General features: G+C 42.8%; 1 protein-coding gene across 14 annotated transcripts in view; it reads right to left on the reverse strand.

The window, feature by feature from the left end:
- TRPM7 (transient receptor potential cation channel subfamily M member 7) overlaps positions 1-26235 on the reverse strand; it is a 113886-nt gene extending 87651 nt beyond the window's left edge. For 10 of the 14 annotated variants that reach the window (XM_089310333.1, XM_089310332.1, XM_070054172.2 and 7 more), the window contains exons 1-3: positions 25891-26187; positions 7335-7414; positions 4275-4313 (exon numbers count right to left, since the gene is read on the reverse strand). In XM_089310333.1, the coding sequence (XP_089166459.1) occupies positions 4275-4313; positions 7335-7414; positions 25891-25893 (122 nt within the window). In that variant the 5' untranslated portion in view covers positions 25894-26187. Of the gene's footprint in view, positions 1-4274; positions 4314-7334; positions 7415-21602; positions 21670-25890 lie in introns of all 14 variants that reach the window. The other 4 variants (XR_016218133.1, XR_016218135.1, XR_016218134.1 and 1 more) reach the window with 2 other exon arrangements.
- Between the last annotated feature and the right edge of the window lie 1299 nt (positions 26236-27534).

Genomic DNA, 27534 nt, shown 5'->3' on the forward strand with positions numbered 1-27534 from the left:
ATGAAGACATGATCACCTAAAATTAATATGAGGCATACAAAATGTGGTACAGTTATTTACCAAGAATAGTACTCAGCAACAGAAAGAAATGAATCACTAACAGATAAAATAATATGGATAAGTCTCAAAACCATCATGCTGATGGGCCAGCACTGTGGTGCAGCAGACACTTGTGGTGCTAGCATCCCACATCAGAGTGCCAGTTTGAATACCAGTTACTCTATTTCAGATAAGCTTCCTGCTAATGTGCCTGGGAAGGGGAGAACAGGATGGCATTCCTGGCTCCTGGCTTCTACCTAGCGCAGACCTTGCTGTTGCAGCCATTAGGGGAGTGAACTACTGAATGGAAATCTTTCTTTCTCTCTGAAACTTTGCCTTTCAAATTAAAACAAAACCAATCACCCTGAGTGAAAAAAGATGGATGTCAAAGAGTACATCTGATACCACATATCTAAATGCAGAAAAAGCAATCTAATCCATATTGTGACCAAAGGGTGATCAATCACTGGTTGCCTAAAGCCAGGGGCAAAAAGAGATACAGCAGGGTTAAGCCACTGCCTGAAACACAGGCATCCCATATCAAGAACTGTTCCAGTCCCAGCTGCTCTGCTTCCAATCCAGCTCTCTGCTACTAATGTACCTAGGAAGACGGCAGTAGAGAACCCAAGTATTGCCCACCCACAGGCGAGACCCAGATGGAGTTCTTGGCTCTTGCCTTCAGTTTGGCCCAGACCTGGCTATTGTGGCCATTCAGGAAATGAACTAGTTAATGCTAGAGTTCATCTCTCTCTCTCTCTCTCTCTCTCTCTTCCTTCCCCCTGCCTTATCTTTCTGCCACTCAAATAAATAAATAAACCTTCTGTTTAAAAAAACAAAAAAGATGAGGCCAGCTCTGTGTCACAGCGGGTTAATGCCCTGGCCTGAAGCGCTGGCATCCCATGTAGGTGCCAGTTCTAGTCCCGGTTGCTCCTCTTCCGATCTAGCTCTCTGCTATGGCCTGGGATAGCAGTAGAAGATGGTCCAAGTCCTTGGGCCCTTGCACCCATAGGGGAGACCCGGAAGAAGCTCCTGGCTCCTGGCTTCAGATCGGTGCAACTCCAGCCGTTGCGGCTGTCTGGGAAGTGAACCAGCAGATGGAAGACATTACCTCTTTCTCTGTCTCTACCTCTCTGTAACTCAAATAAAGAAAATAAATTTTTAAAAATAATAATAATAGTAAAGAGCATTGAAAATGCCAAAATGAGGCAAACACTAGGTTCCTTGGGGGCCATGCTCCAAAGCTCTGTCCATTTTCTAACTGTGATGATGAACAGTGACATTGTTAATTTGACTATTACTGATGATCACAGAGCAGGCAAGTCAACAAATGTGGAATAATCAGTCCCAGAATTGTTGTTCAACTGAAAGATCTAGAAAAAGGCAGAATAATCTGCTCTCATCCCATCAGTTTGATATCACTGTATCTACAACCTCAACGGGCATCATGGACCACAACGGAGCAAGACAAAAACACACAGGAGGGGGAAATCTTAGAATTCATTATCTAGATTTAATACATACAAATTAAAAAAAAAAAAAAAGACAACAAGAAAATCATACTAGGACACTGTTGAAAGTTGGCAGGAATGAAACAAATGTTAAAAACAGCAGTCAGGGCCAGCGCTGCAGCTCACTGGCTAATCCTCCGCCTGCGGCGCCGGCACCCCGGGTTCTAGTCCCAGTCGGGGCGCCGGATTCTGTCCAGGTTGCTCCTTTTCCAGTCCAGCTCTCTGCTGTGGCCTGGGAAGGCAGTGGAGGATGGCCCAAGTGCTTGGGCCCCTGTACCCACATGGGAGACCAAGAGGAAACACCTGGCTCCTGGCTTCAGATGGGCACGGCGCGCCAGCCGTAGCGGCCATTTGGGGGGTGAACCAATGGAAAAGGAAGACCTTTCTCTCTGTCTCTCTCTCTCACTGTCTATAACTCTCTCTCTCTGTCGAACTCTGCCTGGCAAAAAAAAAAAAGCAGCAGTCAGTGGCCAGCGCTGTGGCGCAGCAGGTTAACGCCCTGGCCTGAAGCACTGGCATCCCATATGGGCACTGGTTTAAGACCGACTGCTCCACTTCTGGCCCAGCTCTCTGCCATGGCCTGGGATGGCAGCAGAAGATGGCCCAAGTGGTTGGGCCCCTGCACCCACGTGGGAGATCCGGAAGAAGCTCCTGGCTTCGGATCGGCAAAGCTCTGGCCGTTAAACGGATAAAAGACCTCTCTCTCTGCCTTTCCTCTCGCTGTGCAACTCTTTTCAAATAAATAAATAAATCTTTTTTTTTAAAAAAAAAGCAGAAGTCAAAATAGCAATGTTATATTACGTACAGAAGAACAAAGGGAAAAATGAGAGAAGGCATTGTTTAAAAACCATGCAGGGGCTGGCACTGTGGCATAGTGAGTGGGTAAAACTACCTCCTGCAATGCCAGCATCCTATATGGAGTGCCAATTCAAGTCCCGGTTGCCCAACTTGTGATCCAGCTCTCTGTGCTATGGCCTGGGAAAGCAGCAGAATATGGCCCAAGTAAACCAGAGGGCTGTCTTCAATAATATAATTTTTTTTGACAGGCAGAGTTAGACAGTGAGAGAGAGAGAGAGAGAGAGAGAAAGGTCTTCCTTTTTCCTTTGGTTCACTCCCCAAGTGGCCGCTACAGCTGGCGCACTGCGCCGATCCAAAGCCAGGAGCCAGGTGCTTCTCCCTGGTGTTCCATGTGGGTGCAGGGGCCCAGGCACCTGGGCCATCCTCCACTGCCTTCCCGGGCCACAGCAGAGAGCTGGACTGGAAAAGGAGCAACCAGGACAGAATCCGGCGCCCTGACCGGGACTAGAACCTTGGGTGCCGGCGCCACAGGGGGAGGATTAGCTTGGAGAGCAGCGGCACCAGCACAATAATATAAATTTAAGAAATAAAACACAATGAGGGACCAGCACTGTGGCATAGCAGGTAAAGCTGTCATCTGCAACACCAACATCCCTGATAGGTGCCAGTTCAAGTCCCAGCTGCTCCACTTCCAATCCTGCTCTCTGCTATGGCCTGGAAAGGAGTAAAAGATGGCCCATGTCCTCAGGCCCCTGCACCCACGTGGGAGACCCGGAAGAAGCTCCTGGTTCCTGGCTTTAGATCAGTGCAGCTCTGGCCATTGCATCCATTTGAGGAGTGAACCAGTGGATGGAAAACATCCCTTTCTCTCTGCCTCTGCCTCTCTCTTTCAAGTAAATAAATAAATCTTTAAACAAACACACACACACACATACACACACTGAAACAGAAGAGAAAAAACAAAGGAATAACAAAATCAGTGAAACAAAAAAACCTATCATCAAGAAGATCAATAAAATTGACAAAACTAAAGCCAGATTGATGAAACAGGAAAACTAAATAGGAAGTTGAATTAATCATTAATAAGCCTTTCCACAAAGAAAACTCAATGCCAGATGCCTTCACTAGTGAATTTTACCAAATATTTAAGAAGAAATAATAGCAATTCTACACTCTTCCAGAAAACAGAAGAGGGAACACTTCCTAACTCACTTCATGAGGTGAGACTCAGCTTGATTTTTTAAAAAAAGAAAAATAGTACCAGTATCCCTCATTAGAATAAACTCAAAAATACTCAACAAAATATTAGCAAACTGAATCCAGCAGTATATTAAAAAAAATTGACTTCAAGTGAAATTCATTCTAGAAAGTTATTCAATTCAATTTACTACATCAACAGATTAATGGAGAAAAATCATGCAATCGTATCAATCATTTCAGCAAAATGGGAAAGGAAAAAACGTCAACACAAATAACATACTACTTATTAAATCTTATTAATAAACTCCACACATGCGGAGTCTTATGATTCTAGCTAATCAACAAAACTGGGGGAATGTTGGGAGGTTAGAAACTCCTAAAACAGAATTAAACAAAATACATGAGGTTAACTATTTTCAGAGGAAACACAGGGCTACACTCATTGAAATGAAGGTAACACATGAAGCAAGTCTCCACAATTTAACTGGCTTTTGTTCCAATCTTCTTAAAATGCGAACTACCATACCAAAATAAATATATAAATATTTAAAAAAAATTTTTAAAACTAGCATGTTATTCATCAATGTAATATTCTTTTAACATTAAAATTAAAAGTGGGCCAATGCTGTGGCACAGAAGGTCAAGTTGACACCTATAATGAGTCTAATTTTTTTACTTCTAATGAGTCTATTTTTTAAAATTTATGAACTTTAGTTATGTTAAATGTACCTGACAAGCTGCTGACAAATCTGACATCCTGGAAGGCATCTGTAAGACACAAAAAGGTAAAAAAATTATTTCAAAGAAATTTTTAAATTTTCGATTAAACTATATAAAATATATATAAAAGTAAGAAACAAAAATTATACAGTTAATTTTCCAGTAGAAATCCTAGGTCATGTATAATCTGGTTTATACAAGTGACTATTTTTTAAAGTTACAGTTTTCATAATTTAAATACAATCAGTAATGATATAAAGTTCAGAAAACATAAAAAAGATGAACAGATTTAATGACAGAAAAATACAAACTCTTTATTCATGGCAAAAATCTGCCCCTGATAACATCTAGAGACAAGCTAACCAAAAAACCTTTGTAAAGGGTTATTTTCCCTAATAAAGAGCTTATTCAAACAATTTTTAAAGCTCTAATAATAAAACAAAATCCATATGAACACAGTTCACAGTAAAAACATACAAATGAAAATCCATTTTAGTAGGAAAGACTACTTTAAGACAACATGCTAGTGAGTAATATCTGCTGTTGGCAGTACATATTGGTATCATCTCTATGGAAGCATTATGGCAATATTCATCAAAATAAAAATGTAGACTCTTTCCTCCTTCTCACACACTAATTCCAGTTCAAAATGCAAGTATCTGTCATCTATGTGTAAAATGAAAACTGCAACATTTTTTTCTGACAGTAAAAAGAAGAACTTAAAATCTAAAATATCAGCATCCCATATGGGCATACTTTTGCGTCTTGGCTGCTCCAATTCTGATCCAGCTCCCTGCTCATGGTCTGAGAAAAGCAGCAGAAGATGGCCCAAGTGTCTGGGACCCTGCTACTCAGTTGGGAGACTTGGAAGAAGATCTAGGCTGGCTCAAAGCAAGCTGTTGTGGTTACCGGGGAGTGAACTAGTTGATTGAATATTTCTCTCTTTCTCTCTCTCTCTCCCACCCAATTCTGACTTTCAAATAAATAAATAAATCTTTAAAAAGAAAAAAAAGTGGCCGGCGCTGCGGCTCAACAGGCTAATCCTCCGCCTGTGGCACCGGCACACCAGATTCTAGTCCTGGTTGAGGTGTCAGATTCTGTCCCAGTTGCCCCTCTTCCAGGCCAGCTCTCTGCTGTGGCCCGGGAGTGCAGTGGAGGATGGCCCAGGTGCTTGGGCCCTGCACCCGCATGGGAGACCAGGAGAAGCACTTGGCTCCTGGCTTTGGATCAGTGCAGTGTGCCAGCCACACTGCGCCAGCCACAGCAGCCGTTGGGGGCGGGGGGGGAGGGACCAACAGAAAAGAAAAACCTTTCTCTCTTTCTCACTGTCTAACTCTGCCTGTCAAAAAAAAAAAAAAAAAGTAAAAGTTTCAGAGAAGATTATTTAACAGAGAACAAGGTTTGACAGGAGATGGGTACGATACTCAAAGCTTGCAAATGTCTTTGTGAGTTAATTTTTCCCAAGTGTTTGTGAAAAGATTTTTCTATAATAGAAAATAACTATAATTTTGATTTGCCTTATAAGGTTTTTTTTTTATTTGTAGGCATCAGGGGGTAAATTATCAAAAATACATCTTAAGAAAACACTTTCCACAGCAAACTTTTTCTTGAATTATAGTTGATATACTCTGTTTATAATTTTTTTCTATCACCAAAGCCATTTTATTATTTTTTAAAAGATTTATTTATTTATTTGAAAGTCACAGTTACACAGCAGAGACAAGAGGCAGAGAGAGAGAGAGCGGTCTTCCATCCGATGGTTCACTCCCCAATTGGCCACAATGGCTGGAGCTGCACCGATCCGAAGCCGGGAGCCAGGAGCTTCCTCCAGGTCTCTACATGGGTGCAGGGGCCCAAGGGCTTGAGCCATCTTCCACTGCTTTCCCAGGCCATAGCAGAGAGCTGGATGGGAAGTGGAACAGCTGGGTCTCCAACTGGAGCCCATATGGGATGCCAGCACTTCAGGCCAGGGCGTTAACCCACTGCCCCACAGCAGTGGCCCCACAAAATCCATTTTAAAGACAAAGATCCCCACCGTCTTTGATGCTAGGTTTTCCAGTAAATGATGACCTATATCCAAGCACATGCCCAATAAATACACAAATACATGAATATCTAAGTTCTCAGTATCAACCAATGAAAAAGTGTTAACTGCCTTGTCTTTGTAATACATTAGCATGATTTGAGGGAGCTGAGAGATGGGGGGATGAGGAACAGGAAGAAATTTTTGGCAATGGGGCACAGTGGGTTATGCTGCTGTCTAAAAGCCCCACACCCCATATGAGCACCAGTTTGAGTCCTGGCTGCTTTGCTTCCAATCCAGCTCCCTGCTAATGTGCCTGGAAATAAGCAGAAGATGGCCCAAGTACTTGAAACCCTGCCACCTATATGTGAATTCCTGGCTCCTTGGCTTTAGCCTGGCCTAGCCCCCCACCGCTGAAATTTGAGAAGTGAACAAGCAGATGAATGATCTCTCTCTATTTCTCCCTTTGTCTCAGTCTGTTTCTATGCCTTTCAAATAAAATAAACCTTAAAAAAAAAAAGTTCCAGGGGGCTAGCACTGTGGCAGGTTAACCTCTGCCTGCAGCGCCAGCATCCCATATGGGAGCTGATTCAAATCCATTAGCTTCCTGCTAATGGACTGGGAAAGCAGTGGAAAATGGCCCAAGTTTTTGGGCTTCTGCACCCACATGGGAAACCCAGAAGAAGCTTCTGGCCCCTGGCTTCAGGTAGGCTCAATGCCAGCCATTGCCCCCATTTGGGGGGTGAACCAGCGAATGGAAGACCTCTCTCCTCTTTCTTTTCCTCTGTACCTCTGCCTCTCAAATAAATGAATCTTTAAAAAAAAAAAAAAATTCTAGAATACTGATATATTGCTAATGCTGTCTCCTCCCAATCTAAAAATAATAATTAGCAGTAACTATGAAAATTAGCAGTTAATTAAAAATATATTAATGTATTTGTAACAAATAAAATACAAAAGTGATATAATTTATGTCTGTATTTGTTTTGTATATAAAAGTAATATCTATATTTCTAAAAGATCCCAGGAAACAGAGGTATGCTTACCTGTGAGGGTCCTTGGAACTTGGTATGATATATACACATTCCCTCTTGGTCAAAGTGCTTTCTATCCAGGATTTCTGGGACTAAAACAGAAAGTTTTAAAGAATGGTTTTTAAGTTAACTCGCTGATATAAGGAAACAATTTCATGACAAAATACATAAAGACAGCTCTTATACAATTTTTCTCAATTTTAAATATTTATTACATAATATACTCTTTTGGATAATACACTTAAATCGTTAGAATAACTTCATTTAAAATCCAATGAGATTCAGGTTATTTTATCGACATGCTGTTTAGATACTGTGGCTTCAAAGAGCCAGAAAAGACAGAATCCAAGTTTGAGATATCCATTGTGAATCAAAAACTTCAATAGAAGCTCGTGTGATCTCAAGACATGGATCATTTAAAAGACAACTAAAAGTGACTGTCAGATTTAATTTAAAAAAAGAGAGTTTGACTATATTCCACTTTTAAATGAATACTTAAGACCTAAGAGTATGGAATTGTTAATGGTACATGGACAGAAAAAGACATAAAGCAAATTCTAATCAAGAAAGACAGTATCAGAACAGCCGTTAAATATCAATAGGAACTGCAGGTTATTACAAGATTACATTAAATTGATTGGGTTGCTAGGCCTATCTTAAATATTATTAACCAAGGGCCGGCGCCGCGGCTCACTAGGCTAATCCTCCACCTAGCGGCGCCGGCACACCGGGTTCTAGTCCCGGTCCGGGCGCCGGATTCTGTCCCGGTTGCCCCTCTTCCAGGCCAGCTCTCTGCTGTGGCCAGGGAGTGCAGTGGAGGATGGCCCAGGTGCTTGGGCCCTGCACCCCATGGGAGACCAGGAAAAGCACCTGGCTCCTGGCTCCTGCCATCGGATCAGCGCGGTGCACCGGCCGCAGCGCGCCGGCCGCGGTGGCCATTGGAGGGTGAACCAACGGCAAAGGAAGACCTTTCTCTCTGTCTCTCTCTCTCACTGTCCACTCTGCCTGTCAAAAAAATAAAATAAAATAAAATAAAATAAAATAAAAATATTATTAACCAAATAAAATATTGTCAAATACGTAAAGACAAAAACAGGCAGGGAGAATTACATAAATTTAGAATCATAGTAGATTAACACACCTCTTAATTACTGAAAAGTCAATGGAACAAAAAAAAATCAAGAAACATATTTAGTTAACAACATCATTTACAAGTTTGACTAAATGACAGAGGCTTATTTCTGCACCTAATAAACAGAAGATCTACTCATTATTCTCAAAACACATATGAGACACTTATAAAAATTAAAATTCTGGGGCCAGCAGATTAAGCTACTCCTTGTGACACTGGCATCCCCAATTAGAGTATCAGTTTGAGTCCTGGTTGCTTCTGATCCAGTTTCCTGCTAAGGTACTATGGAAAGCAGTGGATGAAACAAGTACCTGGGAACCTGCCACCTCCAAGGGAAACCTAGATGGAGTTCCTGGCTCCTGGATTCAGTCTTGCCCAGCCCTGGCTATTGCAGCTTTTGGAGAACTAACCAGTGGATGAAGACATCTCTATCTCTCTCTTCCTCTCTCTCTTTCTTCCCTCCCTCTCTGTCACTCTACCTTTAGAATAAACAAATATTTTCATAAAATAATTAAAATTCTTACAAGTGAGTAACAGTGAAAATTTCATGCATTTTAAAACCTGTGCAGGGGCCGGCACTGTGGCGTAGTGGGTAAAGCCGCTGCCTACAGTGCCAGCATCCCATGCGGGCACTGGTTCAAGTCCTGGCTGCTCCACTTCTGACCCAGCTCTCTGCTATGGCCTGGGAAAGCAGTAGAAGATGGCCCAAGTCCATGGGCCCCTATACCTATGTGGGGGGACCCAGAAGAAACTCCTGGCTCCTGGCTTCGAATAGGTGCAGTTCCGGCCATTGCGGCCAACAGGGAAGTGAACCAGCAGTTGAAAGACCTCTCTCTTTCTCTCTGCCTCTTCTTCTCTATGTAACTTTGACTTTCAAATAAATAAATAAATTTTAATTAAAAAAAAAGCCATTTCCTTAAAAAAAATAAAAACCTGTGCAATATGGTTTTAAATGGTGCTTTGAGGAAAAGGTCCAGCCTTAATTGATTATATTAGAAAAACAAAGGCTGAAAATTAATAAGTGTTCAACTTAAAAATATATACAAGGGTAGGCATTTGGCCTAGCAGATGGTGTTTAAGCTACCTATGTTCCACATCAGAATGCCTTGGTTGAAGATCAGTTCCAGCTCCTAATTCCAGCTAATAATGCAAGCCTAGGAAGGCAATAAGTGATGCCTCAGTCTGGTCAGTGCCACCCAGTTTAGAAACCTGGATTAAGTTCATGCCCCAACTGCATGCATTTGAGAGTGGACCCGGGTCAGATTTAGCCTAAATGACATAGTTTTCCAACTCATGTTCTAAATCTCACAATAAATAAAGGTCTTTCACATTTTTCACTAAGCCAATTCAATCCAAGAAACAAGCAACAAGACCCTCTACACTGTTTGTGGATACTGATGTCCTCCTTTCTCTACATTTTTACAATCATCTCAGAGTCTTGTATTAGAAGGTATTTCCGGGGCTGGTGCTGTGGCCCAGCGGGTAAAGCCGCCACCTGCAGTGCCTGCATCCCATATGGGTGCTGGTACGAGTCCCGGCTGCTCCACTTCCAATCCAGCTCTCTGCTATGGCCTGGGAAAAGCAGAAGGTGGCCCAAGTCCTTTGGCCCCTGCACCCGCATGGGAGACCTGGAGGAAGCTCCTGGCTCCTGCCTTTGGATCAGCACAGCTCCAGCCACTGCGGTCAATTTGGGAGTGAACCATCGGATGGAAGACCTCTCTCCCTCTCTCCCCCTCTCTCCTTCTCTCTCCATCTCTACCTCTCTCTCTACCTCTCCTTCTATCTCTGTGTAACTCTGAGTTTCAAATAAATAAATAAATCTTTAAAAAGAAAAAAGGTGTTTCCAATCACAAGAGAGAAAAAATAGAGCTAACAAGTTTTAGATGTAAAATAACAAAGGTAATTTTCCTGCAAGAATTTTAATAGTAAAAGCATTTTAGTAACCTAAGTGGATGGAATTATGAAACCTAAACATCACTGATGTTTTATCTCTTAACCCTCACACTAAAATTGTGACTCCCATATCACCATCATAGTATTTAAGTATTTGAAATTTGTGTGCTTACATTTACCAGTGAGTTTTAAAATTTCATATTTTTTGTGTTACTAATTAGGATCCTTTTCTTTTATCCCAAAGCACTACCATTAGCTTTTTTATGACAGGTCTAGTGGAGATGAACTCTCCAAGTGGTTGTTTATCTAGGAAAGTCTTCATGTTTCCTTCATCTCTGAAGGACAGCTCTACCCACAATATTCATTTTTTTTTTTTTTTGAAAAAGAGAGAAAAGCTATAATAATCTATTGGTTTACTTCCAAAATGCATGCAATGGGCAGGACTGGCCACGCCAAACCCAGGAGTCAGGAACTCAATCCAGGTCTCCTCTGTGGATTTAAAAAACAAAACAAAACAAAAAAAAGCAATCATTTGAGCCATGACCACTGCCTCCCAAGGTCAACATTAAGAAGCTGGAGTCAAAAGCCCAAGCTGGAAATTGAAGCCAGTTATGTCAAAATGGAATGCTGATGTCTTAACCAACATTTTAATCACTAGGCTAAATGTCAGACCCACCAATAGTATTCTTGGCCATTTTTTTCTTTCAGTACTTTTATTTTTTTAAAGATTGATTTATTGATTTTAAAGAGGTACACAGAGAGAGGAGATACAGAGAGAGAGAGGTCTTCCATCCGCTGGTTCACTTCAAAACTGGCCGCAACGGCCAGAGCTGCGCCGATCCGAAGCCAGGAGCCAAGAGCCAGGAGCTGGGAGCTTCTTCCAGGTCTCCCAAGTGGGTGCAGGGGCCCAAGAACCTGGGCCATTTTCTACTGCTTTCCCAGGCCATAGCAGAGAGCTGGATCAGAAGTGGAGCAACCGGGACTCCAACCAATATCCATATGGGATGCCACATCTGCATCCCATAGTAATTTCTAAGTGGCATACACGTAAACTTTGAAAATTATTTAAATTATGTCACTCCCATATTCACAAATGTTTACTAAATTTTGTGCGCACAAGGATGTTAGGAAAAGAGGTGTAGAGCAGAGAAGAGGCAGGTTACCAATCCACAGCCAGACCTAATTTATTGAGAGAAAATAAATCTACAGAGGTGGGTGAACAACTGCCAGCGTGCACAGACTGGACATTTGGCAGAAAGTTCTGATCCCAGTGGCTAGGCCTTTTTATATCTTAGGTGGGCTAGGGGTAGGGGGCAGCAGGCAGAGGTGAATTCATTCATACTGGGGAAGAACGTTGGGGTGGGGTATAAAGACAATAGGGTGTGAAACCTAATTGAGATTCAAGGACAAGGAATAAATTCCAATATTTATCTATCTTTTGGGCAATAAGCGAGAACAGCTGAGGCTTATGTCTTTGTTCCATCAAAGGACATACAACATTATCATGTTTCAGGACAAAAGTAGGTGAAGTAGGTTAAACCTCCATCTGAAGCACCGGCATCCCATATGGGTACCGGTTTGAGTCCTGGCTGCTCAGCTTCTGATCCAGCTCTCAGCACCTGGGAAAGCAGCAGAGGATGGCCTAAGTATTTGTGCCCGTGAACCCACATGGGAGACCCAGATGAAGCTCCTGACTTCAGCCTGGCCCAGCCGTAGCTGTTGCAGCCATTTGGGAAGTAAACAATCATATGGAAGATTTCTCTCTCTTCCTCTCTCTCTGTAACTCTTCCTTTCAGATAAATAAATAAATCTTTAAACAAACAAATAAACAAAAAAGAATCAGAATACCAAGTTCCAGGTGACAACAGCAGTTGGAAAAAGATGATAAAATTTCTGCAAAGGAGAGATCCACAGAAAAGCCCTAAAAACTGCATATTAATTCCGCAAAAATCTCTGGCTGGTTCACGAAAAAATATATAATCTGTGTAGCTTTAAAAAATATAGCTGAATTAACTCTTTCTGCTGTCTACTATAGAGAAGACAGTTTGTTAAGTACAGTTCATTAATGACTGTCTTAGTTGACTTGGGTTACCACAATATCATAGAGGTGGTGAGTTAACCAACTGAAAAATATTCTATATATTCCTCACATTTCTGGAGACAAGGCATGCCAGGGTCAGAGTCTGGGAGAGCTCTCCTTTAGGGTTGCAGATGATCACTCCTCACTGCGTCCCCACGGGATAAAAAGGAGCAAGCCCTGTGGTATCTCTTCTAAGAGTACTACTGCCATCCAACCAGGGCCCCATCCCCCTGACACACTTGTCCCTAATTACTTCCCAGGTCCTCGTCTTCGATTTCCATCATATCAGAGTATGGTCTTTAAAGAATTTGAATGAATTTGGGGAGTCACAAAAACTTAGTCCATAATAATTACTTTAAAAAAATTAGTACTCTTCAGACGACTATAACAGAATGTCAAGTCTCTACAAGGTAAAATTCACAATGTCCAAGATACAATCCACATTCAGTACACACAACAAGCAGGAAAATATTACCTCATACTCAAAATCAAATTTCAAAAGGAGTTGCCTATAAATAAAATGCATGTGCTTAAAAATTAAATTACACTAAAGACCTAGAAATTCTGAGTTATGAGATAAATTTGTATATTAGTCAACATGCTGGCCATGTATGGCACAGACAATGAAAAAGAAAAATAAGGCTAACTCAAAGTAAAATCGTGAAATAGGTTGGCACTCTGACTTCCCTTAGAAGAATATAATTCATCTGACCTCTGGCATTCTCACAGAAACTCCTCTTGAGTTCCAAGCTTACTCTTAATTGGCTGACAACTACTAAAACAATTAACTATTAGATGGATATTGACAATTCAGATGTGAAGCCTATGAAGGGGTTTTAAACATATGATAGAAAAATACCTGACAAATAGTTGGTAGAAAAGTTCTATATATTAAAAAAATTAAGTTGACAAAGTTCAAAGCATGACCATATTTGTAGAGAATCCAATTACATCCAATCCTGCTTTTCGTCCATTTTGCTTTTTCTTGTTAGCATCTCAGAGAGGTAACTATCCTGTTTAACAGTCAAATAATGCCCTCTAGACTAGTTGAGGTAGAAAATGTTTGAGAATGAGAATTGTAAAGGGGTCTATTATACCACAGTGAAATCCAAGATATTTAAGACTGGGCACACCTTTAGGCAGAAAAGAATGAATAAATCTCTATTTTGCCCAAATAGTAATAATATTTTCCTCAGCTCTCCTACATAAAATGTTGCTTAGAATAATCCATTTTAACATTTTCCTAAAAATGAGAAAATTATATTAAAAAAATCATTTTTGGATAAAAAAGATGAAAATTATGTTGGCAGAAAAAAATCAAAAATATTAAATCTCTTTTGCTGAGTAGATTTAATTTGGACACCTAAGACGGTGAAAAGATCAAAATAAATATTTTGACACAGGAAAAGACAAATACAACAATGGAATATATCATTTAAAAACAGAAGTTTGCATTAAAACAAGTTAGTCTATAACAGAGATAGCAATACAGATCAGGAGAAAATATGAACTATTTCACTGTATGTATATAAATACAGATAAAGTGCAAAAGGTAAAATATGAAAAGTAAAAATTTAGGCACTGGTGTTGTGATGCAGCGGTTTATACAACTACAACACCAGCAACCCGTTATAGTACCAGTTCTAGTCCTGGCTGCTCCACTTATGGTCCAGCTCCCTGCTAATGCAGCTGAGAAAGCTGCAGCAGATGGCCCAGGTGCTTGAGCCTTTGCCACCCATGTGGGAGACCAGGATGGGGTTCCTGGCTCCTGGCTTCAGCTTCAACCAGGAGCTTCGACAGCCATTAGGGAATGAACCAGCGCTCCCTCTCACTCACTCTGTCTCTATCACCCTGCCTTTCAAATAAATAAACCTTTAAGAAGAGAAAACACAAGCTATCAAAAAAATACTGAAAAATGAACACACTAAAATTAAAAACTTGTATACAGGGCCAGCATTGTGGCGTACTGGGCAGTTCCACTTCCAGGCTGTTCCACTTCCAATCCAGCTCCCTGCTAATGTGCCTGGAAAAGCAACAGAAGATGGCCCAAGTACCTTGGGGCCCTGCACACATGTGGGAGACTGCAAAGAAGCTCCTGGACCTTGGCTTTGGCCTGGCTCAACCCTGACCATTGCGGCCACTTGGGGAGTGAACCAGCAGATTGAAGACTGATCTCTTTATCTCTGGTTCTCTGAAACTCTGCCTTTCAAACAAATAAATAAATCTTTAAAAAAAAAAAAAGTATATATCAACCACCCAAAAATAAACACTCTACCATCAATAAAGTGAAAAAAAGCTATAGGCAAGAGGTATTTGCCACTCATAAATCCAAAAAGAATAGAAAAGATTAGTTTTCAGGATACATAAAGAATTTCTACAAGTATCTGTACCCCCATGTTCACTGCAGCTCAATTCATAATAGCTAAGATATGGAATCAACCCAGATGTCCATAAGCTGATGAATGGATAAAGAAATTATGGGGGGCCACCATTGTGGTATAGTGGGCTAAGCCTCCGCCTGTGCTGCCAGCATATCATATGGGTGCCAGTTTGAGTCCCGGCTGCTCCACTTTCAATCCAGTTTTCTGCTATGGCCTAGGAAAGCAGTGGAAGTTGGACCAAGTGCTTGGGCCCCTGCACCCACATGGGAGAACTAACTGGAAGAAGCTCCCTGTTCCTGGCTTCGGATCTGCTCAGCTCTGGCCACTGCAGCCATTTGGGGAGTGACCAAGCAGATAGAAGACCTTTCTCTCTATCACTCCTACTCTCTGTAATTCTGCTTCTCAAGTAAATATATAAATCTTTTAAAAAATTATGATTATATATATAGATAAGTAGATAATGGAATACTACTCAGCGATTAAAAAAAAAATGAAAGCCTATCTTTTGCAACAAAATGGATGTAACTGGAAACCATTTTACTAAAGTGAAATAAGCCAGTCCCAAAAAGACAGATACCATATGTTTTCCCTAATCTGTGGTAACTAAAGAGTACCTAAAATGTAACACATTGGAGTCAAATTGACATTTTGAGATTTAGTGTCTGTTTACAGCCCTTATCTCTTCCACTGAGGAACAGTGTTTTTTTCCTTCATACTGTTTGTCGAACTCTTTACTTAGTGTGGGATTTATCTTATGCACATAAAGTAAGCTAAAAATAGATCTTTGTAAAAATTAAGAGTAGGAATAGGACAGGGAGGAGGAAGAAGGGTGGGAACGTGGGCAAGAAGGAGAGTATAGTGGGAAGTATCACTATGTTCCTAAATCTGTATATATGAAGCACATAAAATTTGTATACCTTAAATAAAATTTTAAAAAGGAAAAACAATTTTTTTAATTTATTTGACAGGCAGAGTTATAGACAGTGAGAGAGAAGACAGAGAAAAAGGTCTTCCTTCTGTTGGTTCACTCCCTAAATGGCCACTACGGCCGGCGATGCACCAGTCTGAAGCCAGGAGCCAGGTGCTTCTTCCTGGTCTCCCATGCGGGTGCAGGAGCCCAAGCACCTGGGCCATCCTCCACTGCCCTCCTGGGCCACAGCAGAGAGCTGGACTGGAAGAGGAGCAGCTGGGACTAAAACCCAGCACCCATATGAGATGCCAGCACCACAGGCAGAAGATTAAGCAAGTGAGCCACGGCGCCAGCCCCAGGAAAAAATTTTAGAAAAGAATCTCTACAAGTAAATAAATTGGAAAAAGATAATCTAATAGAAAACTGAGCAAAAGTTAGGAACAGGTAGACAGAGGAGGCAACCAGAGTCAAAAACCTCTAACCAACCCCATCCTCCCTATATAACCTGAAATGATATACAACAGTATTGGTGGACAGGGACTTAGAAATTAAAATAACAAAAAATTACTTCACATTCATGATTCTGGTGAAATAAAAGAACCAAGCCAACAAAGTGTAGAAAACATGAAAACTGTCATATACTTCTCTGAGTGTAAACTATACTACTTAGGTCAACTTTTTGGTATTATCTACAAAGTCAAAGATGTACCTACCCTATGACCCAGTGATTTGATTTCCAGATATATATCCTACAAAAATTCTCATACTTGCATGTAAAATGATACACACAAGAATGTTGTATTACCATGCATAAAACATTAGAGAGGCAGGTGTTTGGTTTAGTGGTTAAATGTCACTTGGGAATCTTGCATCCCCTATTAGAGTGCATGGATTCAAGTGCCAGCTCTACTTTTATACCTTCCTGGCTCCTGGCTTTAGCTTGGCCCAGCCCTGGCTGTTGCAAGCATTTGGTAAGTTAAATCAGTAGTTGGGAGATTTGTCTCTCCCCCTGCCTTTCAAATAAATACAATAATATTTTTTAAAATATTGGCAACAACCTAAATGCCTAATAAAAGTAAAATGGAGAGCATATAAAAAGGTCTAGAGAGACACATAATTCCATATATATTATATAGATATAACAACTATACTCAAGAGTATGTTATACTCTGTGACAACATGATAAAAGCATGCAAAGCAACAATAAAAACTAAACAGGATGATTCTGCAGAAATGAAAACTGTAAGGGGATTCTGATGGAGTACATGGGAGGTTTCAAATTCATCTGTAATATTATATTTATTTTTTGTTTTTGACAGGCAGAGTGGACAGTGAGAGAGAGAGACAGAGAGAAAGGTCTTCCTTTTCTGTTGGTTCACCCCCTAACGGCCGCCGCACCACGCTGATCCGAAGCTAGGAGCCAAGTGCTTCTCCTGGTCTCCTATGCGGGTGCAGGGCCCAAGGACTTGGGCCATCCTCCACTGCACTCCCGGGCCACAGCAGAGAGCTGGACTGGAAGAGAAGCAACCGGGACAGAATCTGGCGCCCCAACCGGGACTAGAACCCAGGGTGCCAGCGCCGCAGGAGGAGGATTAGCCTAGTGAGCCGTGGCACCGGCCCTGTATAGTTTTCTAGACCTAAATTCCCTAATAAAAAATTACCAAATGACTCAAAATTATGTTATTGAAATTGTTTCTTTTTATTTGAGAGGCCAAGAGACAGAAAGCTACAGAGATAAAGACAAAAATCGAGAGTTCCCACCCTTGGTTCACTCTCCAAACATCCAGTGGCTTGGTTGGATCTGGGACAGAGCTGGCAGCAGGGAACTAATTACTTGAGTCACTACCACTGACAAATTCCAGGGTCCACACTGGCAGGATGCTGGAGTCAGGAGCTAGAGTTGGGACTAAAACTCAAACCCAAGTTCTCAAATGTGGGACATGGCCATCTTTTTTTTTTTTTTTTTTTTTTTTTTTGAGAGAGAGAAAAGAGAAGAGAAAGGTCTTCCTTCTGTTGGTTCACCCTCCAAATGGCCGGTATGGCCGGAGCTACTCCAATCCGAAGTCAGGAGCCAGGTGCTTCCTCCTGGTCTCCCATGCGGGTGCAGGAGCCCAAGTACTTGGGCCACCCTCCACTGCCCTCCTGGGCCACAGCAGAGAGCTGGACTGGAAGAGGAACAACTGGGACTAGAAACTGTCACTCATATGGGACACTGGAGCCGCAAGCTGAGGATTAACCAAGTGAGCCATGGCGTGCTGGCCCCGACATGGGCATCTTAACAGCTAGGCTAAACACCCTCCCACATGTTTATTTTTAAATACTATGTACTTGAAGTCAAACAGCAAAACTTTAATTCTTTTATTTCTAGTTCCTTATTCCCTAAACAAATAACTCCCCCTACCAGTAACAGAATTTAGCAAATTCAAGGAGCTCATCAATGACTGTTTTCAGCTGATGCCACTAAAATTAATCTGAAAATGAAATCTAAAGAAAACATTAGGACATTCTTTATTAAAAAATCCGAGCCTTTGTATTGTGAGCAGTGTGACAACATCTTGATGAAACATTCATGACAAGTGTCTGTGACTTTTAATAAAGGGTTTATCAGTCACAGAAATTTATATAGTTAATGACTTCCCCAATCTATTAAGGATGCCCCCAGAGTAAAGTCTCTTCACTTTTGTCAAAATAAAATATATTCAACTGAGCTATGAATAACCTGTACTGAGGTTCATTCGTAGCAATTTGGTAATAAAGAAAATTTTACTAGGTGCCCTATCACTTGAAGAAAGCATGGTATAGGCCAGCGCCACGGTTCACTAGACTAATCCTCCACCTGCGGCGCCAAGTACCCGGGGTTCTAGTCCCGGTTGGGGGGCCGGATTCTATCCCAGTTGCTCCTCTTCCAGTCCAGCTCTCTGCTGTGGCCCGGGAAGGCAGTGGAGGGTGGCCCAGGTGCTTGGGCCCTGCACCCCACGGGAGACCAGGAGGCGGCACCTGGCTCCTGGCTTCAGATTGGCTCAGCACGCCGGCCATAGCAGCCATTTGGGGGGTGAACCAACGGAAGGGAGACCTTTCTCTCTGTTTCTCTCTCACTAACTCTGCCTGTCAAAAAAAAAAAAAAAAAGTTAAAATTTTTTAAAAGTAACACATATTTTAAAATAACTTTACTTAACGTAACACCTCTCACCTGAGAGCTCAAAAACATACATGCACCTGCATGCTATAATCTTTCTCCAAGTTTCCATAGTATGTCAGATCAATACCTACCCTACTACTCATTAGCCTCATGACCTTTGACAAGTAATTTTGCTTCTCTGTGCTTTATACAAGAAATGGAGGGGAAAAAAAGTACTTACTTCAGAGTTTTCTTGAGGGATGAATATAATTGATTTATCTAAAACACTTAGAACAATGGCCACAGCTAAATGTTAATATCAGTTAATATGAAAACTTATCTAAAATCTAGTATACAATTTTCTTAGACAAGAGTAATTTCTGTGCATTGGTTAAGGTAAATCATACTGTTAAAGACTAGGAAAACTACTGGCTAACATACCAAAAGGTAATAAAAAGCCCCTTCTTTCTAGTTTAATTAACGTTTTACCAGTCCCTTCCTTATAGCAATAGTCTGCTTCTCAGACTATTACCTTCTATCACTTCTAATGTTATTACTAAATTTCAGAGAAAAGTGGCCAATTAAGCTGCTAAATTTCACTTTGCACATATTTTTCCATCAGTAAATTCTGGTCTCAAGGATACTATATTCCTGATATAGCTTAGCTCAAAAGCTTTTTCCTTACTTTTCATGAGGAGCTAGGTTTCCAAAGGTTGAGCTTCCAAGAAGTTCAGCAGTTCAATAAATGATGATTCATGAACTTTAATATTAGTATTATTCCTGAGGCCAAGTAGAGGAAAGATTATCAACTGTCTTTTATAGAAGAAAAAGGTTAACAATGGTACTTGTAAAAAATTGTGAGGTGCCCGCATTGTGGCACAGTGGGTTAAGTAGCAGCCTGCAATGTTGGCATCCTTTATGGGTGCCACTTTGAGCCCTGGCTGCTCTGCTTCAGATCCAGCTCCCTGATGATGCACCTGGGAATGCAGCAAGTGCTTGGGCCCCTGATACCATGTGAGAAATGAGGATGGAGTTCCAGGCTCCTGGCTTTGGTCTGGCCCAGCTCTGACTGTTGCAGCCATTTGAGAAGTGAACCAGAAGAGGAAGATATCTCCATCTTTCCTCCTCTCTGTGTAACTCTGCCTTTCAAAGAAATAAATAAATTTTTAAAAAGCAAACAAGGGGCAGGCACCATAGCATAGTGGGTTAATCCTCCGCCTAAGGCACCAGCATCCAATAGGGGCGCTGGTTCTAGTCCCAGCTACTCCTCTTCCAATCCAGCTCTCTGCTATGGCCTGAGAAAGCAGTAGAAGATGGCTCAAGTCCTTGGGCCCCTGCACCCATGTGGGAGACCTGGAGAAAGCTCCTGGCTCCTGGCTTCGGATAGGTGCAGCTCCAGCTATTGTGGTCATCTGGGGAGTGAACCAACGGAAGGAAGACCTTTCTCTCTGTTTCTCCTTCTGTCTATAACTCTACCTCTTAAATAAATAAATAAAATCTTAAAAAAAAAAATCTGTAACTCAGCCTTTCAAAAAAAATCTTTAAGAAAAAAATAGTTACCTAGCAAAGACGCCTAGGTGCATCAAATTCAAAGAACTGCTTACCTCTACATACCAATATTTATTTTTTAAGACTTATTTATTTAATTGAAAGGCAGAGCCACAGAGAGGCAGAGGCAGACAGACAGGTCTTCCATCCACTGGTTTACTCTCCAAATGGCCCAAACGGTAGGAACTGGACCCATCCAGAGCCAGGAGCTTCTTCCGGGTCTCCCACACGGGTACAGGGGCCCAAGGACTTGAGCCGTCCTCTGCTTTCTCAAGCCATAGCAGAGAGCTGGACTGAAAGTGGAGCAGCCTAGACTCAAACTGGCGCTTATATGGGATGCCAGCACTGCAGGTGGTGGCTTTTACTGGCCATGTCCTATGCCACAGCGCCAGCCCCAACACACCAATATTCCTTTAGCCAGGCTTGAAAATTTCTAAATGGTCATAAAATTTAACATACTCCCCCAAAACAGGTTAACAGATCCAAAACAATTTTCTAAAGCCAAAAGGTACTAAACCGAAGAAGAGCCAACAAAAATCACTAAAAGTACTAATTCAAATTAAAACTAATCATTTTAAATGTAAACGAGAAGCATAAATATGTAAACACTGCATTCACATTCAAACTAATCTAATAACAGCAAAGCATCTTCTAAAAGTGACACCTATTTAAGTCTTTTATCAATTAACATCAGTGACTCAGTTCAAATCTCCATAGTTAAATGATGCTTATAGCCTAAATTAATCTCAATCACTCTGAATTTTGCTTCAGGTAAAAGAGACACAGAAAGAGTCTGTGCAATTAATTCATATATTGAAAGGTTCCCAAAAAGAAAGGAGAAAGAGGAATCCAGACTCAAGAGATGAATGGCAAAAATCACTAATGGGTACTATCCTAACTATTACATCAATGATGGATGGGGAACTTCACAAGTGAGAGATCAGCAGCTGACAACATGAATCCACTGGTCAATCTTAACATGAGAAAACAGATGCAACAGAAAGTGCATAGCTCTACCTGTTAGTACTACTGCTAAAATATAACACTACAATCTGACTAAATCATTAGATTAAAAAAAAAAGAAATGTTATATAACAGTTCAGGGATGCATTTAACAAAATCCAAACTATAGGAAATTCTACAGGACAAATAATCAGGGTTTTTCAACAAATAAATGGTAAATGACAATACAAAACCAAAGGATAAGGTAATACATACAGACAGAAAGTGTTATCAGTCAAATACTATGTGCAGAATTCTTTGCAGTATAATTCCAGCAAACCAACTGAAAAGAACAAAAAAACTTGAGACAATTAGGGAGATACACTGAATATTTAATAAGCTTAAGGACGAGCTAATCTTAGCTGTGCCAAGAGTACTGTGATTATACTGAGTCCTCGTCTTTTTAGGACACGTTTGTACACAAAATACAGTATCCACAGATGACAAATGTCTGCAATCTTCATTAAAACTATCCGGCTGAGGAGCCAGGGCTGTGGCACAGTAGGTGAGGCTGCTGCCTGTAGTGCCAACATCCCATATGGGGGCTGGTTTGAGTCCCAGCTGCTCCACTCTCTCTGCTATGGCCTGGAGAAGCAGAAGATGGCCCAAGTAATAGGGCCCCTGCACCTACGTGGGAGACCTGGAAGAAGCTCTTGGCTCCTGGCTTCAGATCGGCCCAGCTCGGGCCATTGCGGCCATTTGGGGAGTAAACCAGCAGTTGGAGGACCTCTCTCTCTGCCTCTATAATTCTGCCTTTCAAATAAATAAATCATTTTTAAAAAATTATCCGGCTGAGGGGCAATAGCAAGGATAATAAAAAGAACAACATTCACATTTAAAACTGGTCAACAGGTATACCGTGGTATCTTTGTAAGTTTGAAATCTCCCACAGTACAACGTTAAAGAAAGAACATTAGGGGCAGGCATTTAGCAAAGCAGGTGGAATGCCTGCAACCCATTCTGGTGCACCTGAGTTCAAGTCCTAGTTGGATATCCGTCACATACATGGGAAACCCAAATTGAATTCTAGATTCCTGACTTCACCCTGGCCTAGCACGGGCTGTTGTAGGCATCCGGGAGTGAACCATCAAATGAGAGATCTCTACCTATCTGTCTTTTTCCCTTTCAAGGGAATATTTAAAAAAATAATAATAATAAAATCAGGGGCCAGCATTGTAGGTGTCAGTTTAAGTCCTGGCTGTTCCACTTCTGATGCAGCTTCCTGCTAATGTGCCTGGGAAAACAAATGCTTGGGCCCCTGCTGCCCATATGGGAGATCTGGATGTAGCTCCTGGCTATCGTGGCAGTTTGGGGAGTGAACCAGTGGATGGAAGACCTCTCTGTGCCTCTCTCTCTCTCTCCCTCTAATTCTGCCTTTCAAATAAATGAATGAATCACTAAAAAAGTTATCAAGATAATTAGATAAAATATCTATGATTCATAGAACTCAGTTTATAAGTGCTCGTTTCAATATATCTTTACCTAAAAGTTGTTAAATGCATAGTTTAAATACTGTCTTCAACTACTATATCTCCATATTTTAAGTAATGACTTCAATAATCACATATTTTCATTTTATGCCTAGTTGTTACTAATATTTACACAGACACAAACATCAGAGATATTACTCAAAAAAGTGACCATGTTCTAAAGTTTAATTCCTAAACATATCCATCTGTTCCTTCTTCTACTAGTCATTTCACTTGTCAGACTATGCAACAGCCTCCTTCTTATCAATCTCCCCCTTTTCACCAATTCACCCTGCTTATCTGGATCCCCAATCATCTCCAAACTCCTCTGCACGACATACACTACTTTAGAAATCTGGCCCACATATATCTTTATCATATTCCCATGAGTACTCTATATCACCCCACACTCCACTCATTCCAAACTTATGTACGGTATTACAGTTCCCAGAAGAAACCAAGGATGCCCTTTTCTTCTAACACTCCATTAGACTAAACCACAAATTCATTATTCCTTCTACTTTCAAATTAGTTCCAACTTTTTATTACCTCTTCAACTCTCACTTCTGCCATTTGTTCTTTTTCAAGCCTACCAAGACTTTCTCTTTGCCTGACTACCCTAAACTTGCACAGTAATCCCTGCAATAGTATATTATCCTTTTGCTTTTTGCCCATGAAGGCTATTAAGTATCACAGGGCCTGAAACACAGTAGATACTATATGTGTGTTTTATGAAGTAATGTTTGTATCTTCCAGTGGATATCAAGATCTTTCATAAATTACTAGAATACAAGCTGTTTGGGGCTGGCGCTGTGGCATAGTGGGTAAAGCCACCACCTGCTATGCTGGCATTCCCGTATGGGCCCCGGTTTGAGTCCTAGGTGCTCCATTTCCAATCTAGCTCTCTGCTGCAACCTGGGCCCCTGTACCAGCATGGAAGACCCAGAAGAAGCTACTGGCTCTGGATCAGCTCAGCTCTGGCCTTTGCAGTCATTTGAAGAGTGAACCAGTGGATGGAAGACCTTTCTCCTTCTCTCTCTGCAACTCTACCTTTCAAATAAGTAAATAAACCTTTACAAAAAAAAAAAAAAAAAATACAAGCTGTTTAAAAGTAAGCTTGTCTAATACATCTTTGCCTCACCAGTGCCTATCACAGTGTTGGAAGTATATCACTAGATAACTGATTTCTAAATAAAACAAAAATTCGCGGGCAGGAGGGTTAACGCCCTGGCCTGAAGGGCCCATATGGGCACCCATTCAAGTCCCGGCTGCTCCTCTTCTGATCCAGCTCTCTGCTATGGCCTGGGAAAGCAGTAGAAAATGGCCCAAGTCCTTGGGCCTCTGCACCCATGTGGGAGACCCGGAAGAAGCTCCTGGCTCCTGGCTCCGGATCGGCACAGCTCCGGCCATTGCGGCCATCTGGGGAGTGAACCATCGGATGGAAGACCTCTCTCTCTCTCTTTCTCTACCTCTCCTTCTCTCTCTGTGTAACTCTTTCAAGGAAAATAAATTTAAAAATCTTTAAAAAAAAATTCCAGCAGCCATGTTACAAAATTTTATCCTTTTCCAGTTTAACATGTATGTCTTGGTATTTTGTTTGTTTAGTATTGTTCTTTAGTCGGCTGATTAAAGCTTTTCAAAACTCAGAAAACAATTTATATGGTGTCAAAGCAGAGACTGATTACCAAGAGGACATACCTCAAAAACAGTCTACAGTAAGAATCATACAATGTAGACACACATACTTCAGCGAATTTTTAAGTCAGAGAGAAAAGTACATGAATTCCTGAATGAGTAGTCAATATGGATAGCCTGTTTTTGTTTTTTTCAACATCCCCTCCCTACACCAATTTAAGTGACTTAAGAAAAAATTAGCGCTAGTAAAGGGACTTGATAACCCTTTCTTTTAAAAATTAGGAAATAGGTAAAATGATGCTTTTAATGAGTTTACATTAGCAATCAAGGGTGAACACAGAAGATACACTCTTTATTCAAAGTATAACTACATCCGTGGTGTTAGTCGAAACTCTGGTTTCAGTTTTGAATGGCACTTGAGTCAGCTTCTAGATAAAAGTAAACCTGCCAGACTCCAGCAGAGGGACAGTTGTTTGCATAAAGCCTATCAAGTTCAAGGACTAACCACAAATACCTATTCTGCTCTTCAGGTTTCCAATCTAAGTGACTTTCTTTGTAAGAAATCTTCACATTCGGTTCTCGGCCTTAATTTTTTTTTTTTTTTTAAGCTCAATCAAAAGCTGCAATGCACCGCCTCTTCTCCCTCCCCCCGCACCTTTGGCTTAACGCACGGCAACCTTTCTCTAGGAAAACCGATAGGCAGTTCCACTTGAATCCCGATAGCGCAGCGCCCCGGGCCCGCATAAGCAGCGCCCCTTCCGCAAACATCTCTTTCATTCGCCCTTAAAGAAAATTCCAAACCAGATCTACCGTCAGCATCAAATCCCTCCCCTCTGGCTCCAGAAAGAAAGCGTACCTGTAGAGTATCCGCGGCACAGCAAACAAGGCACAGCTCCAAACCCGTGTCCTTTACCCCCTTTTTTGTTCCCTCCCAGCCCGCCCTCCCCTTCCACGATGAACTTGAGCAGAGCATTTGGCTCCCTTATCTGCCAACAACTGGCGCCAGGAGGACCGCGCTCCCGGGAGATGCGGAGCTTGGAAGCTGAGCGCTGCGCCTGGCGCGCTGCGGCCGCTCAGCCCCAGCCAGGTAGTCCCCGGCTCGCGCCTCTGCCTCCTCGAGAGGCCCTCGCGGGAGCCGGGTCGCAGCCCCGGGGATTCCCGCGGCGAGCTGTCGCGCCGGCGTTGCCACCTGCCTCCCGCCCCTCGCCCGCGAACACCCTGCACACACGTCCCGCCACGGCAACTCCGGGAAGCCTGCAGGCAATCCGAAGGGGGGGGGGGGGGAGTCCTTCGCCCCTAGGCACGGGACTCCAGCACACGCTAGCCTGCCGGGTCCTCCCCTTGCCCGCCCGCAACCCCCGAGCCCATTCCCCGAGCCCGGGCCTGCGTGGGTCCAGTACCATTCTCCTCACGGGGCGGACTCCGGAAGGGCAGCAACTCCACCTCCTCCTCCTCCGCGGCCTGTAGCCATCTATCGGGAAGCGTCTCCGGAGGCGGCAGCAGAGGCCGCCGGACAAGGACAGCCCAGGGAAACCTTCTCAGAACTAACTCAGATCCGGCGCTAGCAGCAGAAGCCGAGTCTTTCATAATTGTGCGACCAACTCCTCCGGGTGACTGGCCACAGGGACGCGCCCGCGCCCGCCTCCGCCGGCGACGGGGCTGAAGACAGACCACGTGAGGGGCGCGTCGTGTGCGTCGCCGCCCGCGGGGCGGGTCACGTGAAGGGCGCGCGCTCCCTCCCTTCCAGGCTGCCTCCCCGCGCGCCGTGCGCACGCGCCGGGAGCCGACACTGCCTTCCCCGCAGCCCCGGGTTGCCTGAGGTGCCTGCGGCTCCCTCCCGGTCCTCCCTGGATCCGGAGGCGGATCTGACTCAAACATCTGCCTGACTTCGCCGAGCGGAACCTGGGGCAGCCTTGGCTGAGGGTTAAGGTTCCAGGGCCCCGGGGTGCAGCCTGGAGTGGCGCGTGGTCTCCGCCTGCGCGCGTTTTCCCAGCCTCTCTTGTGGCCCCAGGAGGGAAGAGGCTTGTATTTACTGCTTTCTCCTCGTCCCAAGGGCACCATCATCTTCTTGCCCTAATCATGTTCTTGCCCTAGCTTCTCCCGTGTCTGCCAGTAACCGTTCTTCCGGATTTAAAGACAGGACCACGTTTTTCCCCCCAGAGATCGCAGACCAACACCTGAGCAGGAGACTCCCGGAGCTCAACCCCTGGTCTCAAAACACGCGTCAGTCTCTCCATTTCCTTTGCATCACAAGGGCCCGAAATGGCTATCAGAGAAAAGTGTACTACGTAGTACACTTCCTGTAGTCTGCAGTCAGTTTTTCTGAAAACATTGGCTTTTCACACGTGGCCTTTCTGCTCCCAAAGTCCTAATCTGACCCTCTGCGGTGTTATTTGAAAACGGTTTTATTGAAGAATAAACACACCATATAGGCTTCACATACGCGGTGTAGCCGAGAAGTTATCTCCACAACCAAGATGGTGAACAGACAGCGCCCCTAGGTTTCCTTCGGCCCCTGATAGTCCCTCCAGCCTGTCCCTCCCCGTCGCGCCCTTAGCAACTACAGAGGTCCCTCCTGCATGGACGTCTCGGGACTACCACGCACCCCAGATACCAAAATCTGCCAGTGCGCACGTCGCTCAAATAGAATGGTTTCGAACCTGCTGAAGTGCATCCCGCGGATAGAAGGCACACAATATGCACCCTTTCCCTCCCCTCCCCTCCCCTCCCCTCTCCTCCCCTCCCCTTTCGTCTGGTCTCTTTTCACTCAGCATAATTATTACCTCTGAAATGTCGTGACCCACAATTCACTGAAGTAGGATCTTCCCTCCAACGAAAGTGCACCACTCTGCTTCCTATGCTTGGAAACAGTCTCCACGTGATGGGTATACCTTCCCCATCGGGCAGGTCCAGCAGGACCAAGGTTTAACAATGTGTTAATATAAATGTCATACTAGATTGTCAGTCCTGTAGGGCAGGCAGCTTGACTAATTTGTACATGTGTTCAATAAATGTTTGCTAGATATCAACTGGGCCTACACATT

This window comes from Oryctolagus cuniculus, chromosome 12 (assembly GCF_051225735.1).
Source record: "Oryctolagus cuniculus isolate XC-2025 breed Fujian yellow rabbit chromosome 12, ASM5122573v1, whole genome shotgun sequence".
NCBI classification, from domain to species: domain Eukaryota; kingdom Metazoa; phylum Chordata; class Mammalia; order Lagomorpha; family Leporidae; genus Oryctolagus; species Oryctolagus cuniculus.